Source organism: Eleutherodactylus coqui, chromosome 2, assembly GCF_035609145.1.
Source record: "Eleutherodactylus coqui strain aEleCoq1 chromosome 2, aEleCoq1.hap1, whole genome shotgun sequence".
NCBI classification, from domain to species: Eukaryota; Metazoa; Chordata; class Amphibia; order Anura; family Eleutherodactylidae; genus Eleutherodactylus; species Eleutherodactylus coqui.
Window position 1 is genome coordinate 306,638,318 of NC_089838.1, and position 20,458 is coordinate 306,658,775.

Below are 20,458 nucleotides of genomic sequence, written 5' to 3' on the forward strand. Positions count from 1 at the left end.
TCTTCGATCGTGTACTCTGTAGTCTGTTGTTCCCGTTATCCGCTTCTCTGTTTATCCTTGTCTGTTTGTTCCTCCTTTGTTTCCTTACTCCCCGATGTTGTTCTATCTTTGTTCTATAGTTGTTCTGGCCCGCCAGGGTTAGTCAGCGCCTAGAGGAAGACCGTGGGGTCGTCCTTATTGGGACGAGTGCTCCGCTTGTAGGCAGGGGTCTCCCTCTCCTGCTTATCAGTTCAGGGCAAGATACCTTCCTTAGTTTCCATCTATATATGGGGCTGTCCATCTGGTATCTTACCTCCCACACTGGCGTTGGCTGTCAGTCGTGCTGGATCTGATCTTCACCTACCCGGTAGGTTGACACAGTGGTTCCACATCCAATGTTCCGACAACTGGTTTGTATTTTGGTCAGAACACTTAAAGGGGTTGTCTCACGCCGAAACGTTGTTTTTTTTTATTCAATAGGCCCCCCGTTCGGCGCGAGACAAACCCAAGGGATGGGTTAAAAAAAAAAAAAAAAAAAGTTTATTACTTACCCGAATCCCCGTGCTGCGGCGACTTCTTTCTTCCTTTACCAAGATGGCCGCCGGGATCTTCACCCACGATGCACCGCGGGTCTTCCCCCATGGTGCACCGTGGGCTCTGTGCGGTCCATTGCCGATTCCAGCTTCCTGATTGGCTGGAATCGGCACACGTGACGGGGCGGAGCTACGAGGACCAGCTCTCCGGCACGAGCGGCCCCATTCACCAGGGAGAAGACCGGACTGCGCAAGCGCGTCTAAAAACGCCAGAAGACAGCGAATTTAGCCGGATCCATGGCGACGGGGACGCTAGCAACGGAGCAGGTAAGTGAATAACTTCTGTATGGCTCATAATTAATGCACGATGTACATTACAAAGTGCATTAATATGGCCATACAGAAGTGCTGAACCCCACTTGATTTCACGAGACAACCCCTTTAAGCCTCTGAGTCCGCAACAAGGGTCCTTGTTTCAGGGTCCCTAATCTAACGAGAAAACTAACCCAGAAAAACGTGCCTGCAAGCTGGGCGATTGTCCTGATAGGGACGGTCCCACGCTGCAACCTAGGGACCTACCTCACCCTAGATGGTAAACGTTCCAAGCAGTACAGGACACAGTTTACACCACACCAACACACTAGGGATTGCATACCACACAGAACACCATTTACACTGAACAGGACTGTTACCTCCCATGTCCGGCCACCTGCACAGAAACTCAGAACATGTCGCTGTATACATCTACACAACAACCTCCTTTAATGCAAACACCAAGGTAGTGGTAAACCAGCATCCTGTAGCCAGAAGGGCTGGTATATATGTGCAGCAGACCAGTGGAGATTGGCTGGCTGGAGAACACCACACCAAGCCAGCTCAATTATATCACACCTGTGGAAGTATGCTCCTGGAAATGCATAGAACTACAGGTTCAAGCAGTACAACCTAACACTGGGACTAGGATATTGATAACCCATTCTTAGGATAGGTGATCAATAGCTGATCAGTTGGGGTCCGCCACCTAGGACGCTTGCCAATCAGCTGCCTAAATAAGCCAGTGACACATGGCTATTCACGTGAAAAGGACTGAGCTGTCATACCAGGCACATCCACTACAAACTGTATGGCACTGTCGCTGAAAGGAAGTGAAGAGGTCGCGGCACCCACTGCGGCCTCATCAAACAGCTGATCTGCAGGGGTCGTGGCCAGCGGGTCGTCACCACTCCGATACTGATGACCTATCCTGAGGACAGCACGGAATTCCAGCTGTGCATATGACTAGATATATGAGGTTAGAGACCTGCACATAGTCTCCTAGAGTTCTCCTGACAGTCAGATGTACATAAAACAGATAATAGGAATCCCAGCTGAAGTCACACTCTGTAAACAGACTCCCCAGTTGGCGGTCTCAGCGATGCGTCTACATCCACATATCTCTGCGCGGCGTATCCGTATTACAGATGAACAGTATACAGTGAGGACCTATCATTTACACAGCAATTACCAGGCTCCAGGAATCTCAAACAAGTCTGTTCTTCCTACCTGCATACCGCCATGTACTTAAGGCGGCCGGTCACCCTGCATACTTGATTTCTCTGTATTGCGGATGACCGCTGTGGTTCGCCGTCAGTCATGTGCAATACGTTTTTTTTGCAGGTACCTGCAGCCCGTACACAATCTTAATGGCGTATGGGCTGGGGTTCGGACGCCTCCATTGACCTCAATGGAGGCCATCTGTGCAGAGTCCGCAGGAAAACGAAGCATGCTGCGATTTTTATTCTGTTCGTGGAATACGCAATTCATATCTGCGAGTGTGAAGGAAAAAGCGACAGTTTATGCCTTTCAATGCCTGCGTTTGGCTGCGGATCCTTGGTGCAGACGACAATCACGGATTCCACAATTAGAATCAGTTTGTGTGAGACCACCCTTAATACAGTAAATATACCTAGATGTAAGGCATATATACTCACTGTCAGTAACATATATATATATATATATATATATATATATATATATACACACACACTCACTGTCAGTAACATCCCTCCCCTAGAAGAAGTATATATATACACACTCAGGCCTCCTTCACATGAACGATTTTCTGCAGCAAAGTTACATGCATCAAAAAATCGTGTCTAATAGAACCAATGGCTTCTATGGAAACCTTCAGATGATTTGTAGCTGTGTCAAAAAAATCACACCAAAAAAGATAGGAGATCAGCGGCAGAATTCAGCGGCTGTAATTCCCGGCTGCATAAAAAAATAGGTCTTCACCTAGCTAGTGGCGGAAAAACGCAGAAGTCTCCATAGACTCCTATTGGAGGCTATGTCAGCCGGCTAGCAAAGGGAGATGAAGGGATTTCCCTGAAGCCGGGAAAGACAAAGAGCGATGGAAGGAAGCCATGGGGAATCCCCTCTCATCGTGTCAGGACTGACGATCGCAGGCTCTCTGTGCCCGCACCGCCGGTCCTGTCACTCAGGCTGTGAGAGCGAGGCGCAGGGAAGCCCGGTCCTGGTGATCTTCCTTGACCGCCAGGAGACAGGCGCCGAGGTAGCCGGGTTATTGGGGACGCAGCGGGTGCCGTTCCGCACCGCTTCACCGTTACTATGACACCCGGCCGCGCTCTCCATCCTTGCCAGTCTGTAGTGGCGCCGGGGGGCTGGTTCTCCCGGTGTCCTCTGATTAGCTCCTGCCGCTGTCAGCTGCTGAGGCGGGAGTTCTGACAGCATTTAAAGCTGCTCAGTTCCTGGGAAGATTGCCAGTGTTTGCCTTGTCCCCAGCTGCACCCGCATACTTCCTTATTGATTACCTACTTTGACCCACTGCTTGGACTTGACTACGATTTGCCTGACCCTTCTGTACCGCGTTCATTCTCATTGCCGACCCAAATAGCCATACCTGCCTTTGTGTCGTTTGTCTGTAAGTCTGACTCCAGCCCTGTGTCCCTACTCAGGCTAGGGACTGTTATCCAGTTGTCGCCCTAGGGCTTAACCTAGGGTGGCAATAGGTAGGGACAGGGGTTGCGGGTGGGTTTCAGGGACATCCAAATACCTGGACCCCAGTTCCCTGACACATTGCCAGGGACTCCCTTGATCTCAGCAAGGCTGGAGGGATTCCCTACCAGTGGGAAGAGAGGGAGTCCCCTGCAGGGGAGAATGAGGAATTTCCCTGTAGCAAGGAGACAGGGGTTCCCTTGCAGGGGAACCCCCCTCTCCTTGCTGAGATGCAGGGATTCCCTAGAGCTGTCATTCATCTCTCTCCCCTCCTGAAGCAGCAACGCTTTTTTAAAGCAACACGCAGCTCCGAATCATATAAATGGGCAATTTCACCACTAATTAAGCTTGGGGCTTGATAGCAGGTAATCGTCCATTCATGCGATTTTTCTCGCGAGTTAGCCACCATTTTTTTTCATCCCTCCCCTAGAAGTTGTCGGAATGGAATGACACTTTCTCTGTGATTGTAACATTGTTATAAGTGATGACAATATCAGAGCAGAAAGAGAATGTATTGTGGAGGACTTCACAGCGGCGTATGAACGATTGCACGCCACTTAGTGCGATGTATTTGCGCCCAGAATGAGTCTTTTTTGCACTTGTATTGATGTGTTTTACAGAACTTTTTGCGCACGCAGAGCATCTTCATTTGTATGCGGCAGACAGGCGCCTCGGTTTAAATGGCTGTTTTACCTAATGAGTTCCAGATGAGTTTGTTTTCCTGCAGAGTCATGCATCTCTGTGCATAGTGCACAACCCCTATAGACTTCTACGGGTGCGCAAAAGTAGAGCGGCCTGATTGTTTTCGCGCTCGCAAAAAAAGAAAATGTGAACAAACTCATTGAAATCAATGGCTTCTATTCTCTATGTATTGTGCGTGCAAAATGTGCGTAAATACGCTAATGTAAGGCCGCCGTTAATCCTTGGCTGTTTATACACTGATATCATTCACATTTGCACGATCCACCTTTTTTTTTTTAAACGATACTCGTTTCGAGATTCACGTCTGGTCCTTGCTGCACCTATAGCCCCAATATATACTCATTTAGAAGTGCCCGGTACTTGTATTCACTGTAAACTACGGGACCCCCTAAAGAAAGGTCACCAAAGGATCTCTATTCCTGGGTATTATAATGCAGAGAGGAATACACATAGACTTCTGGAGGAGTGCATATTGTGCCGGTCTCCTGCAGTGAGATGCTTCCTGTCCCTGCCTTACAATGACAATGCCACAAGCTGTGACACTTCCACTAATTACCATGGAGGCGGAATCTGTGCTATACAATTATATGCAAACACTTACCTATATGCATGCATATACAGTCACATTCATTTAACCCCTTAAGGACCTATCTATTTTGGGCCTTATGAGCTTCTGCAGATGACTGCAAATACGCTCGACTCAACATATTCGTGCAATGAAGGAGGTTGATTTGCCCGCGTATCTGCGCATTGTACTGTACGTTTTTGCGTGCGCAGGGCTAGTTCATATGCCCGCGTGACACCCCTCCCCCCCCCATTTAAAAGGCTATTAAGCCTAATGAGGTCCAGATGTAGTTGTGCAGTGTTTTTTTGCATTTGCGCACCTCCCATAGACTTCTATATGGCCCATTGACACCAATTCTATTCAATGTGTATTGCATGCAGTAATTCCGCGTGTGCTATGTGCGGTGCAAATACGTCTGTCTGAAGAAGCCTTAAGGCTTCACACGGGGGCGAGAAAATCGCACAAGATTTTTGCGCTGCGAGACACACAAACGCGCACAAGTATGAACCCCATTCAAAGAATGGGGTCATACACGAGTGATGTTTTCCTGCATGACACTGCAATGCGTTGCAGAAAACAAATCGCGGCTCGTCCTATCTTTGTTCGTGCCCTCGCATTTCATCCCCCATAGTTTTCAGTGAGGTCGGTGGCAGTATCACACCATTTGCTCGGTGCACGCGGTGCAGTGTGATGCAAGGTTTCCCCGAAGCGATGCGCGGCGGTTATGTCTTAAAAATGCCATGCATCCAGGAAGAAATTGCATGTTGGCGAGTGCGATATTGAGCACAACCCGATATCACACTCGCCCGTATGAAGTTGGCCTACCTCACCATCTCACCATCTCTGTCTAGCAGGCTGGCAGGTGGGATTGTGCAGTAAGAGGGGTTACTCCATCTATACATCTATTTACCATCCCTGTTCAGGACTCTTCTGCTTCTCTACTCTTCATCCTTCCCGCTCCCAGGTACCCCACTGTATTACCTTCCCACAACCCCCCGCTTTTTAAAATGTATTTATTTTTAAACTTAGTTACTTGGTTTTTACTTTAATTTATGTTTGGAAAGACAATGCGACAAGTTACACTTTTTTAGATTATTTGTTATACCCTTTTATCCATTTGCTGGGCTGCACCTGGATTTGCCATTGTTGCAAGTTCAGGGGCAGTATTTGCCGCGGAATCCGTGGTTGGCATCCGCACTGACAATCCACATTAAATACCCCCCGTTCTTCCTATGGAGATCTGCTGCTTCCTATACATGAGGGGAAATCAATTGCGATTTCCGCTCACGGAGGAAAAATCGCAGCTTGCTCCATTTTCATGCGGTTCCCGCACGGACAGCTTCTATTGAAGTCAATGGAAGCCGTCCGACCCGCGACTCATCCGCAATGACCGCCACAGTTGCCCCAGTAGTAGTAGTGACCCCACTAATAGTGTCCCCTATATTGACACCAGTAGTAATAGTGATCCCCACAATAGCCTCAGTAGTAAATGTGACCCCCGCATTGGCCCCAGTAGTAATAGTGACCACCCCAGTGGCCCCAGTAGTAATGGTGACCCCCCACAGTGCCCTCAGTAGTAATGGTGACCCCCCCAAAGTGCCCTTGGTAGTAATAGTGACCCCCACAGTTGCCTTAGTAGTAACAGTAACCCCCACAGTCGACCTAGGGGTATTACTATTACTACTGGGGCTGATATAGGGAACACTATTACTAATAGTGTGCCCTATATCGACCCCAGTAGTAATAGTGATCCCCACAGTAGCCCTAGTAGTTATAGAACCCCCCCTGAAACCTATATACTTACCCTTCTCCTTGTCTTTAGAGCGCCGCTGCTGCCGGCGGAAGTCTGTGTGCCCACAGCAGCACCTCCTCCCCTGACCTCTTCTCCTGCAGAACTAAGGAGGAGAGGTCAGGAGAGGAAGATCCTGGATGCACACACTGCCATCAGTGTGTGAATGCGGTCGCAGCACCGAAAAGTTATAGTTTGGTGACCAGACATCACCAGAAGCGGGACAAAGGGCTGTCCTGCTGGGGTCTCAGTGGAAAGCACTACTGTCCCGTCTAAATTGGGAGGTCTGGTCACCTTACGATAGGTCAAGACCTATTTTTTCACACAGACAGGAATTTCAGTCCCTAATATCCTATCTTTTTTGGTGTGATTCATCTGAAGGCTCCCATGGGAAACTATCGGTTCTATTAGATGCGATTTTTTTTGACGCATGTAACTTTGCTGCAGAAAATCATTCATGTGAAGGAGGCCTCAGGAGCAGGTGAGAACGAACCCAGTCAAATCAGTGGATTCTGTTCAAATATGCATGCAAATACGCCTGTGTGCAGCCGCCATAATGGGGTAGCTGATGGGCCCCGATTACAGACACGGCTACTACGTAAATCAAAATGTCTGACCCCATTGATAATCATTCAGCAGATGGAGAAATTTAGAATTGGGAATGTTGAATTTAAAAGCATATTCTGGGACTTTAACTACCGATGACCAATCCTCAGGATAGGTCTTCAGTAGAGATGAGCGAACGTACTCGGATAAGCACTACTCGTCCGAGTAATGTGCTTTATCCGAGTACCTCCCCGCTTGTCCTGAAAGATTCGGGACGCGCTGCGGAGCGGGGAGCTTTAGGGGAGAGCGGGGAGGAACGGAGGGGAGATCTTTCTCTCCTTCTCTCCCGCCCGCTCTGCCCCGCTCCCCGCTGCGACTCACCTGTCAGCAGCGGAGCGCCCCGAATCTTTCAGGACGAGCGGCGAGATACTCGGATAAAGCAAATTACTCGGACGAGTAGTGCTTATCCGAGTACGTTCGCTCATCTCTATTCTTCAGTGATTGATGTGTAGGGGTCCGCCGCTCGGGGTCCTTGCTATATTTTCATACCCTAGGTGGTCAGGGGAGGAACTGTAATAGCCGTCTTCACTGCTGTTGAAATCACTGTGAGCGCTGTGTCCTATTACACTTGGCAATGTGGAGGCATTATCCCATCACTCATTTGCATAGCTTCTTCCCAGGGCGCATTGCATGATGTGCAGGGCTCCTACAGCTTTGTGGTGCTCTCCACAAGGAGAAACATTACCTAAACTATGTGAGGCCTGGCTTTCTAAAAAGCTGCCCCCTGTCTCAGACTCACAGACCCTACGGGTCAAGACGAGTGGTGGAACAGACCATCATATTTTATGCTTATAGCATGTCGTAAGCACAAGCAGTATTCTTAGCCAGATTGTTTCTTGTAATTACAGCCTGATGCAAATTAATCTCTTTGCATTGGGATGCTATGTAAATACACATGTTCCCATGTACATGTTAATAACTAACACCTGTCTGCCGGTTCTGTAGTCCTCCAACGAGTCATTAATGGGAGAATAACTGATGTAAGCGTAAAGGATCCTACATATATTTACTGTTAAGCAGCTGGACTGCAAACATCACAACTTTACTTCAATCACAAAACATGACCCTTTATTGACTGCTATAATAATAGATCCCCTAGTTCATTGTCTTATAGGGGTATTCCAGCAGTAGTAAGTGACAGCATATTATACTGTCATTATTGGCTGATGGATAGGGGTCTGACCGCAGTGTCCCCACCCACCGCGGTCACGAGAACGTCCAGGCACTTTGCCGAAAAATACCCCTCTAGTGAATGGGGCTAGCTTGCAGTACCTGCACCATGTCTAAATGGGGTTGGTGCTGTTTATGGAATATTTAGAAGAAGACATGTCAAGGTATCGGGGCGAGGGACGAGAACATTATCCTCCCATTATATAAGGCACTTGTCAGGCCCCACATGGAATACTATGTACAGTTCCGGTACTCAGGAAAGATGTTACGGTACTGGAGGGGGTTCAAAGAAGGGCAACTAAACTAAAAAACAGAATGAGGGGACTGGAATACCCAGAGATATTATCAAAATTAGGATTATTTACCCTGGAAAAGAGACGATTAAGGGGTGATCAAATAGCTATGTATAAATACATGTGGGGACAATACAAGGATCTCTCCCATGATTAGAGATGAGCGAGCACCAAGATGCTCGGGTGCTCGTTATTCGAGCCGAGCTTTTTGTAATATTCGAGAGCTCTGTTCAAATAATAAACCCCATTGAAGTCAATGGGAGACTCGAGCATCCCCCCCCTCTCTCTCTCCCCAACCACATACTGTGGTAGACGTGCACACGCTGGCATGTCACAGCAGGAAGTGGTAAAGCGGAGAGGGGCCAAAAATTTTTCTCAAACATGGCGTGGTGGTCGCTTGAGTAACGAGCACCATCGAGTATGCTTCTACTCGAACGAGCATCAAGCTCGGGCAAGCATGCTCGCTCATCTCTACCCATGATCTGTTTATACCCAGGACTGCGACGGTAACAAGAGGGCATCCTCTATGTCTAGAAGAAAGAGGGTTCAATCACCAACATAGCAGGGGTTCTTTACTGTAAGAGCAGTGAGACTGTGGAACTCTCTGCCTGAGGACGTGGTGATGGCAAAATCCATAGAGGAGTTTAAGAGGGGACTAGATGTCTTTCTAGATCACTATGGTATTACAGGATATAGATATTAGGTTACCAGCGGATTGTTGATCTCAAGTGCTGATCCAGGGATTACTCTGGCTGCCATTATGAAGTCAGGAAGGGATCTGTTTCCTCCAAATGAGGGAAATTGGTTGTTTGGGGGGGGGGGGGGGGGGGGGGTTGCCTTCCTTTGGATCAACAAGGGGGAGTTGAAACAGAATGAACTAGATGGAACTTGTCTTCATTCAGCCTAACATACTATGTTACCTTCGCTGCCATGTTCAAGTGATCTGTAGGGGTCACAGTGGTCTAACCTCCACTGAACAGACATTGATTGAAAGTCAAATGCTAGGGTATACAATATCTTAAAGGGGTTTTCTGGGACTCCAATATTGATGGCCTATTAAAAAGATAGGTCATCAATATCTAATCAATGGTGATTGCTGTTCAGGACCCCCACGGATCAGCTGTTAGAAGAGGTTGCAGCCTCTTCTCCAGACTGTGACATCACAATTACCAGTCATAGTTCTTGAGAGCAGCTAAGTCCCATTGAAGGGAATGGGATTGAGCTACTATACCAGGGACAGCCACTCTACGACATATATGCCTGGTATGAAGAGGCTCCATCCTCCTTCTTCAATCAGCTGATCGTGGGGCTCCCGATTGACAGACACCACCCATCATACTAAGGATAAATCATCAATATTAGATTACCGTACAACCCCTTTGAGTGCGGAAACCCTTCTAATGGGGCTTTCCGCCGCTGACCAAGTTCTATTATTTTACTAAGGGTAAAAACTGCATAACTATAAGCGTAAGTAAATGGGACGGTTTAATATAAGATAAAGAGGATTTGGGAGGTCATGAATCTCAATGCAAATGAAGAAAAGAAGACAAAATGTTAATTTCCTGCGAATGTACTTTTGGTGCCATTATTATGTAACTGCAGGACAGGAGACAGTGCGATTGGAAACAGACCTGGCATCTTCTTGAAATGATCTGCGTTGGTCACTCCTCTCCCCCTTCCCCGTCCCGCTTATTACAGGCCGCTGTAGCTGACAAACGTCGGCCTGAGCTAATTTCCAATCCTATAAATATTTGCCTTGCAAGTGGCCCCCTTGTTATGAGTCAGCCGCAGTCAGGAGTCTGCACGCCGGCGGCATCCATGGCACGCACCGGCTGTGTCACAGTGACTGGATCTTCCTTCACCTCCTCTGTGCCCGGACCAGAGAGGAGCCTAATACAATTCATGTGCCTGCTTTCCTATTGCCGTGTATTATGGGTGCAAGGCACAACTGAAGGCACTCCCAAAATGATGAATCTATTATATTACTATACCATTATAGTTCTATTGCATGTAGTATAGTACTGTACTTTGTAGTCATTTTCAAGGACATCATTAGTAGAAGTAGCTTTACATGGATTATCCAAAAGAATATTGTAGCTGTGCTAGAAACCAAGTGACTCTGGAAGGTGTGCGACTCCTTCCTCAGTGACTTCTCGGCAGCCACATGTACATGAGATGACTATCACCCAGATATGCTGTTTCCTGCAATGATTCGGGCAATCATAGCCCCATGTATAGCTACCTTAAGGCCGACTCCAAACTGGCGAGAGCGATATCGGGCTGTGATTCACGGCCCGATATCGCCCTCGCAATCCATGTGAAAACCCAGGATTCAAGGCATTTTCATTTAAAAACAGCCTCGCATCACTGTGGGGAATCCCTTCATCCCCACGCGGATTCCCTTCATCACTGTGGGGAATCCCTTCATCCCACGCCACGGCCAAAGGGATTTTCCGACGCAGGTATCACAGCCGCAACAGGGGATCGCGATGTTCTCCCATTGTTTTCAATGGGGTTGGCACCCCTTACCCCTTTACGTCATGGGAGCCTGGTACTTCCCGCAATATGATGTACCGGTACGTCATCGGGATAGCGCGAGATCATGACTGACTTTTGCGCTATCCCACAGCAGGAGCCGGTTGTCAGTCACAGCCGGCGTCCCGCTGCAACAGCGGGGGGTCATCGGAGATGCCCCCCCCCCCGCGCTGTTAACCCCTTCCCTGCCACGATCTAAGTAGATGGCGGCAGGGAAAGAGTTCACAGAGGGAGCGCGCTCCCTCTGTGTCTCCGGCCGGCTCTCGCGATGTTATCGCGAGAGCCTGGCCTGTCGCCATGGCAACAGGATGCCAGACACTGGCGTCCTGTGTTGCCAATGCCTATGATCGCTGTATAAGCGATAAGGCATGGCAGGGCAGTAGCTCTGCCATGCCTTATCACAGCTATCATAGGTACAGTGCTGCAAGTCCCTCAGAGGGACACAAATTGTGTAAAAAAAAATTTTTAAAAATGTAAAAAAAAAAAAGTAAAAAAACCACTTTTTTGTGCTTTTTTTTAATATTAGCATAAAAAAAGGTAAAAAAAATTTTTTAACCCCACATATTTGGTATTGACGCGTCCGTAGCAACGTGTACAAAAAGTTGAAAACACTTTTTATTTTGTATGGCAAAAAGCGTAAAAAAAACGCTAAAAAGCAGGCAAAATGCTAATTTTTAGCATTTTGCCTCCCAAAAAATGCAATAAAAGTGATCAAAAAAGCCGTACATTCCCCAAAATGGTACCAATAAAAACTACAGCTCGTCTCGCAAAAAATAAGCCCTCACAGAGCTCCGTACATAGAAAAATAAAAAAATTACCGGACTTTGAATGCAGTTATAGAGAAAAAAAAAAGATTTCCAAAAAAAAGGGGTTTTATTGCAAAAAAGTGTAAAAACCTAAAAAAAAATATAAGAATTTTGGTATCGCTGTAACCGTACCGACCCGCAGAAAAAATTTAGTGTGTCATTTATGCTGCATGATTAACGCTGTAAAAAAAAAAATCTATGGCAGAATTGATGCGTTTTTCCCCCCTGCTATCATAAAAAAAAAATAATAAAAGTTTTACGATATAGTCTATGTACTCAAAGGTGGCACCGATAAAAACTACAGCTCGCCGCGCAAAAAACAAGCCCTTATACGGCAGCGTCGAAGGAAAAATAAAAAAATTATGGCTTTTGAAAAATGGAGATGGAAAAATACCAAAAATCGCTTGGTCCCCAACGCCAAAATAGGCCATGTCATTAAGGGGTTAAAGAGAAAGGAGAAAAAAAAGAATCGCTGAGTGGTCTTCCTCTGCCAAGCTAGATGGTTTTCAGCCCAACACTCGTTTGACTAACAACTCTCTCATACCCCCATAACCATGGACAATTGGATGTTTATTTCAATAGTGAACCAGCCCTGCTGGAGGCATCTTATTTTCAAAGGGATTGGATGAATCAACTAATCCCACTGATATTGCTTAAGGAAATTAATCATATGTGGAGGGGAAGTTATATTGTACCCATTTACAACCCAAAATCCAAAAAGTTGGGTCGCTGTGAAAAATGTAAAGAAAAAAAAAATGCAATGATTTGGAAATCTCATACAACCATAATTTATTCACACTAGAACATAGAACAGATCAGAAGGTGAAAGGGAAACATTCTCCCATTTAAAAAAAAATGTACTAATTCAGAAATTAATGGCAGCAACACATTTCATAAAAGTTGGGGCAGCAGTAAAAAAAATCTGGAAAAGCAAGTGGTACTAATGAAAATCAGCTGGAGGGTCAATTCTCTTGTAAGGCTGCATTCAGACGAACGTATATCGACTCGGTTTTCACGCCGAGCCGATATACGTTGTCCTCGTGTGCAGGGGGGGGAGGCTGGAAGAGCCCAGGAGCAGGAACTGAGCTCCCGCCCCCTCTCTGCCTCCTCTCCGCCCCTCTGCACTATTTGCAATGGGGAGAGGCGGGGCAGGGCGGGGCTACGTTCTGAGAATCCGCCCCCGCCTCTCCCCATTGCAAATAGTGCAGAGGGGCGGAGAGGAAGCAGAGAGGGGGCGGGAGCTCAGTTCCTGCTCCTGGCTCTTCCATCCTCCCCCCCCCCCCCCTGCAGATGAGTAGAACGTATATCGGCTCGGCGTGAAAACCGAGCCGATATACGTTCGTGGGAATGCAGCCCACGTCACATCACCATGTATACAACAAAGCATGATAGAGAGGCAGAGTCTCTCAGAAGCAAAGATTGTCAAAGGTTCGCCAATCTGTGGAAAACTGCATCTAAACATTGCGGAACAATTTTAGAAAAATGTTCCTCAACGAAGACTTTGAATATCCCACCATCTACAGTACATAATATCATCAAAGGGTTCGGAAAATCTGGAGAAATTCATGTGCGCAAGGGACAAGGCTGACAATATTGGATGCTCAGGATCTACGGGTCCTCAGGCGTAATCACTGCACCATGCGGGCCATGAATGCAAGTTAAAGCTGTATCGTGGAATGAAGAAGCCATATCTCAACACAGTCCAGAAATGCCGGTGTCTTTTCTGGGCCAAAGCTCATTTAAAACAGAAGCAAAATGGAAAATTGTTCAGTGGTCAGATGAATCAAAATTTGAAATTCTTTTTGGAAATCACAGACTCCATGTCCTACGGACTCAAGAGGAGCGGGACCATCCAGCCTGTTATCAGCAAACAGTTCAAAATCCTGCATGTGTGATTGTATGGGGTTACATTAGTGCTTATGGCATGGGCAGCTTACACATCTTGAAAGGCACTATCAATGCTGAGCAGTATAGAGAGGTTTTAGAACATCATATGCACCCATCCAGACAACCTCTCTTTCAGGTAAGGCCTTGCATATTTCCGCAAGAGAATGCTAAACCACATACTGCATCCATCTCAACTAGAGATGAGCGAGCATACTCGCTAAGGGCAATTACTCGAGCGAGCATTGCCCTTAGCGAGTACCTGCCCGCTTCGAAGAAAAGATTCAGGTGCCGGCGGCAGGCGGGGAGCAGCGGGGGAGAGTGTTGGTGGAACGGAGGGGAGATATCTCTCTCCCTCTCCCCCCCCCCCCCCCGTTTCCCCCTGCTCACTCCCGAAACTCACCGCTCTGCCTCATCATCCTCGCTCCTGAGTGAAAGCATAGGAGTAGTTATTGGCTGGGACAACTGTCGGGGGCATCTGCGCCCAATGATCGCCCTAAAGGGCCCTATTTATAAGAGGCCGTGTTAGTTTGTACCATGAATGACTACGCGTTGACATCGGTCTGTTTGCCAGTTTTAATTGATCTGCTGGACGTATGGGAGGATGGGGTTCTCATTCATAAAAAGTAGCGATATCAAATTCTATCACTTCTCCGTTTTAACCGGACTGATTGAAGCTCTGACAATATCCTCGCCAACGATGCTTTTGGAGTCGGCCGTCTTTGATCTACTACTTCTTTCTTCACTGTCAGGTTTGCTCTGTTTTCTTGCTGTGAGGACCCTACATTTGGCTCTTGACGAAGTTCCGGCTTAGAACTGGGGCCAGGGCTCTCATGTTGGGCTAATTCGGCCGGCTGTTTGTCTTTGCATCCACCATGATCAGAAGGGGTCTCCCTAGAAGGACATTGCCTGTTGTGATAATCTTGGAGCTCCTTATAGGCACTTATCTGAGGGGCCGAACCAGAATATTTCGAATGCTTTATCTGTTTTCTTTGCCGTTTAATTCGGAACTTCATCTTATGACAACTTTTGTATCTGAAACGAAAGGAACTTCATCTTTAAGAGGGAACTGCAGGCTTTTCCTTAAAACAGCATTTCTCATCAACACATTTAATGGTCAGACTTAAAGGGGTTGTACCAGAATTACAGAATCCCCCTGTGGATAGGGGAGACCTTGCTGATTGCTGGGAGTCTCACCATTGAGACCCAACCGATCTTGAGAAAGGAGTTCCCATACCTCCATCTGCCGTCTACCGTACCTCCATCCGAGTCGCTTCTCTTCCCCTGTAGTAACATGAGAATGCATAGAGCACCGGCCGAGGATACACAGTTGGCGCTGCATGCTTGTCCGTGGGGCTGACAGAAGTACCCAAGTGTTTGGCATTTGGCTATCTCCAGGAGTCCCAATGAAAGTAAATGGAGCGTCAGCGAGCTTGTGCAACCAGCATTCTATTTAGTCCTCTCTTCACTGTGGGGGTGCAGTAATCCCGTAGTGAGGAGAACGAGGGACATGGGACCCCCATTATTCGGATTGATTGAGGTCTGAGTCGTGAGACCCTCACTGATCAGCAAGTTATTCCCTATCCTATGAGGGGGTCTGCTGCCTAGGCCTCACCAATCATCTTTCAGAGTTTGCAGAGCTGTTGTATTGCTAAAAGCGGACAGCTCCGTACTTTGTGCAGTGGCCCGGAGTGATACTGCAGGCTCATTCTCATTTAAGTGAATGGGACTCAGCTTGCAATACCAGCCTCGGCCACTGCACAATGTATGGTGCTGTCTACTTTTGACAATACAGCAGCAGCTCTGTACACTAGAATAGGGGCCTGGCGAAACAGCTGATTGGTGGGGATCCCAAGTGACAGACCTCTACCAATCTGCTATTCATAATAATAATGATGTTTATTTTTATAGCGCCAACATATTCCGTAGTGCTTACAATACAGGAGAAATAAAACAAGACCACAGTTACATATAGTAATCAGTTGATGGAAAGAGTAGGGGTGAGGGTCCTGCTCCAATGAGCTTACATACTACAAATAGTGAGGTGATACAGAAGGTAAAGTGGCTGGAGATGTGGATGGTATGGCGAGGTGAAGAGTGAGGGATGGTATACACAGACAATGGTCAGGCCGTATAGTGGCAGAGTCGGTATGACTGCAGATGCTGACTGATTACGGCTAGCAAAAGCTGCAGTTGGTGGGACAGGGAGCATGTTATCAGGCGGAGTACCGAGGGGTTTGGTTTAGGGGATATGGTATGCCTCCCTGAAGAGGTGCGTTTTTAGAGCACGCCTGAAGTTTAGTGTGTTAGTGATTGCCCAGATAGTTTTTAGTAGCGCGTTCCAGAGGACTGGTGCTGCTCTGGAGAAGTCTTGGAGGCGGGAATGGGAGGTTCGAGTTAGAGGGGCACTCGGTCTGATTTCAATTAGCAGAGCGGAGAGCCCGGGCTGGGTGGTGAATTGAGATGAGGGAGGCAATGTAGGGCGGTGCTGTTGAGAGCTTTGAGAATGAGGGTAGTGAGTTGAACTTGTATTTTGTATTTGACGGGCAGCCAGTGCAGTGACTGGCACAGGGCAGAGGCGTCCGAGTGGCGGCTGGACAGGAAGATGAGCCTGGCTGCCGCATTCAGGATGGATTGGAGAGGGTAGAGTCTGGTGCAGGGGAGGCCGATCAGCAACGAGTTACAATAATCGAGTAGGGAGTGGATGAGGGCAACAATGAGCGTTTTTAGCGTGATCTATCCTGAAGATAGATCATCAATAAATAGAAATGGGAGAGCCCCTTTAAGGTTATCCGGCAATAGTTAGGGACTGGTAGCTCCATAATCACTTTAGGTTGTGCTCTGCCACTGGTGCAGATGTAGAAGGAGTTTTCTTTGACTTATATGTCATGACATTGTAGATGATTGTACAGGCTATTAGCGACTGGCAGTGCCATCAGGACAAGGTCAATAGACGTTTGTCAAGAGAACTCAATGTCTACGGGGAACATCAAACAGTTCCCAGACGGCTGAGTTTGGAGTTTACCTCTCTGATACTATTCCTTGTCCTGAAGATAAGTGGCATAATAGGCACCTGGCAGCTCTTTATCTCCACTTTTCATAGCAGTTGCTAAGTTTTAAATGATGGAAAGCAGAGGGGTGTAAAAGCATCATGGTGGGTACTACATTACTAAAGACCTGGGTTTCCTCAAACTAGTGAAGATACCTTTGTTGAGTTGATGGACGTAGGCGAATCTCATCTGGATTTTGGCAAGCCCGGATGTCAAATCCATACGTAGTTATGAGCTCTTCTCGAGTCTTGGGGGCTTGCTTATTCTCGTTAAATTTATCATGTTTCCAGTACCCCTCATGCTTTCGAATGTTTCGCTTCTGTGGCCTGTAACCAGATAGAAAGTTAGATATGACTCGGGCCGTTGATTTTCAGACCCAACTCATGGTGCAAAGACAGCTGCTAATAAATACCATGTTGTTTTATCCTCATGATCTCACCTGGGTGTCCTATCATTGGTGCGTCGTAAGTCATGCTGAAAGAAGTCTCCTCTCCGAGGGACGTAAGCTGGATTGTTCTGGTCTTCATAATCAACTTGCTTTTGAGTCCAGTTTATAGCCGTCTTCTTGTTGGGCTCTGGGTTCTCCTATGAATGCAATATGGACACCAACAATATCATTTGAAAATGGAAACCTGAGAGGGACACTCAATATTGATCTTAGGTGAGGACTGATAGGACTAGTGATCTCCGCACTCTCATCCAAAGTACCATCTAAGTGGAAAGTCCTCTACTAGAATCCATAATCTACATGGGAACTAAAGTGCTCAACACCAGCTGACCTCCGTTTCATCAGTTGTAAGAGAGGAGGACTGTGCAACTCCTGGAGCGGCCAACCATGTTTGCTAATGTTGAAGGGCTGGTAGACTGCACGGGACAGTATTGGTTTAGGTCAACGTTGAAGATGGGGATTTGGGTCAACCTGACTTATGACCCCTTTACAGACTGGTACTAGTGACAGACTCATGATAGCACAGTAGTGAATGGGATGGTGCACATCGATATAGATTTGTTCCATGTACATTTTACCTGTCCAGCCCAACATATCCACTCCCACTTTTCAGCTCCCAAGACGGTTTTGGGCTCTTCCTCTTCTATGATTGGGGCGCCATTAGAATTGTATTCCGATTTGATAATGTCTTCTGTGGACTCATCCTCTGCGCAACAAGCATAACAGGAGTCCTGAGTGGAACAAGACAAATAATTAATAGACTATCGCATAGAAGGATCCCCTGACATTCTTCCACCCCAGGATAATTTTAATTGAGCCCCATGTGGCACAGAGTACTAAGGCAGCAGAAATGCAGTCCTAAGCTCTCGTTCACGACCTGAAGGTTGCAAATTCTATCCCTGAATGGTTCAGGTAGCCGCTCAAGGTCGACTCAGGCTCCCATGGTTGGTAAAATGAGTACCCAGCATGGTGGGTGGGTAATTCATAAATTACGTGAAAGCGCTGCGGAATAATTTGGCGCTATACAAGATTTATTTAATTTTTTTAGTTGCAAGGATTTTAGAAGTTTATAGAAGCAACATTCCCAATCCCACCGAGCCGCTCACCTCAGAGTCCTCGTTGCTCTCACAGTAATACACAACTGTAAGTCAGAAAGACAAAATATATTAGAAGTGCTGCAATAAAGACAACCGTACATAGCAAGGATTAAAATGCCCCCCATTATGGTGCTGGGTTTTACCATCCGGGACAGAAGCGCCTTGGGTTTGCTTCCCCCTACGTGACTTTTCATGACCTGGGGCCAATTTCTTCTACCTGATTGTTTGCAAACAGTGCATTTAGAAAGAGGGATGGGACCAATCAGAGCTGGGCCCCTTCTCTCCAAGGGCCCCATAGCAGCCATGTTGGGCAGCATCTGTACATACATCTGGATGGTCAAAGCATTTATTTTACACCCGATTCTACACCAGTTCATCAGTGACTGAAGTTTACTTGCACCCTGTGACTGGCATTGCTTATAAGGAGCTTCAAGTGCAGCTAGAATGGCAGGACACAGACTACTGTCCCTTTGTCTTCTATCTGAAAGTTAGGAGATATGCTAAACACCTACCCCAGCGGGCATGTTTGTATGTTTTTGCACCTATGTTGGGCTTGTATATATATTATACTAAATTCTACTTCCACTGAATTGCTTGTAAATTTTGTATGCACAGGTTTAAGGTTAGCAGCGCAATAACAATGGAGGGGGAGGCAACTAACAATATGGTATTTAACAGTGAGAAATGCAAAGTCCTACATCTGGGCTAGAAAAATGGAAAAAAAAGCACATACAGGATGGTAGGAATTGGGCTAAGCAGCAGTACATGTGAAAAGGACTTGAGTATACTAATAGATCACAGACTGAACATGAGTCAACAATGTGATGAGGCAGCCAAAAAGGCAAACAAAATTCTGGGATGTATTAAGAGAAGCATAGAGTCTAGATCACGTGAAGCAATTATCCCCCTCTACTCTTCCTTAGTCTGACCTCATCTGGAATACTGTGTCCAGTTCTGGCACCCCACTTTAAAAAAAGACATCGACAAACTGGAGCAAGTTCAGAGAAGAGTCACCAAGATGATGAGCCGTCTGCAAATCATGTCCTATGAGGAACGGTTAAAGGATCTGGGAATGTTTAGCTTGCAAGTTTGAGAGGAGACTTAATAGTGGTCTACAAATATCTGGAGAGCAGGGGGGTGGACCAGATGACCCTGGAGGTCCCTTCCAACTCTAGGATTCTATGACAGATGAGAGCATAGACATGGTGATTACTACACATTACTACCCCTCTATATCCTCGTACCGGTTCGCATGGGTTCCAACGGCTGAGGAGATGCCAACCACTTGTGAAACATTTTCTAATGGACCAAGGCTCTTCCTTAAGGTGATAATTGGATTCCTATAGGATATTCAGTCCAGCTTCACGCTGCGGATAAAAGAGAGCACATAGTTTGCTACAGTACATACAGTGCCTGGATGGATATGAAGCTCCTACTGCTGATACACAGTATATACACTATTACACTGAGTGATCACTGCATTAGAAACGACTGGCGCAAGACATTTTGTATCAGTGATGTGGTACCACGTGATGGACATGTCACGACCTATCCTCTCTCTTAGAAGGTATCATTTGGCAGTCATGGGTAAATATGGTGACTAGTGTGACTTTAACTGCGGACAGATTGTTGGTGGCCGGAGGTGTGGTGCCAGTATTTATAAAACAGTCATATTTGTTGGCTGTTCCCAAACAGCGGTATCAAGAGTGAACCAAGACTGGTTGAACCACGGCCAGACATCTGACAGAAGATCACACAGCAGAAGGCCACATGTGGTTGATCCTAGAGGCGAGCATCAGGTGGCACGTCTGGTATCTCATCGACGCTGTGCCACAGTGGACCAACTGACCCAGCAGTACAATAGTGTAGATGTTAGACAAATTTCCACAATGACCATGCAGCGTACCTTGCATCGACTCAGGTTCCATAGCCAAAGACTAACAAGGGTGCCCCTGATGACCCTTCAGCATTCCAAACAATGCCTATTATGGGCCCAGGAAATACATC

General features: G+C 46.9%; 1 protein-coding gene across 1 annotated transcript; it reads right to left on the reverse strand.

The window, feature by feature from the left end:
• Positions 1–14,316: 14,316 nt before the first annotated feature.
• Positions 14,317–19,759, reverse strand: LOC136610855 (protein CASC3-like). The gene is made up of 6 exons (XM_066590054.1): positions 19,696–19,759; positions 18,461–18,495; positions 17,933–18,085; positions 17,346–17,491; positions 17,062–17,232; positions 14,317–14,891 (listed from the first exon to the last, which is right to left on the reverse strand). The coding sequence occupies exons 1-6, from the start codon at positions 19,745–19,747 to the stop codon at positions 14,492–14,494; spliced, it is 957 nt and encodes a 318-aa protein (XP_066446151.1). The 5' UTR covers positions 19,748–19,759; the 3' UTR covers positions 14,317–14,491.
• Positions 19,760–20,458: the final 699 nt, after the last annotated feature.

Bases quoted from the DNA above. Each gene is read 5' to 3' on its own strand.
- LOC136610855 (XM_066590054.1), bottom strand. From the start codon at position 19,747: ATGTTTCACAAGTGGTTGGCATCTCCTCAGCCGTTGGAACCCATGCGA. The intron at 18,496-19,695 runs GTACGAGGATAT...TCTGACTTACAG, and splicing joins GTTGGAACCCATGCGAACCG to TTGTGTATTACTGTGAGAGC. The intron at 18,086-18,460 runs GTGAGCGGCTCG...TGTTCCACTCAG, and splicing joins AGAGCAACGAGGACTCTGAG to GACTCCTGTTATGCTTGTTG.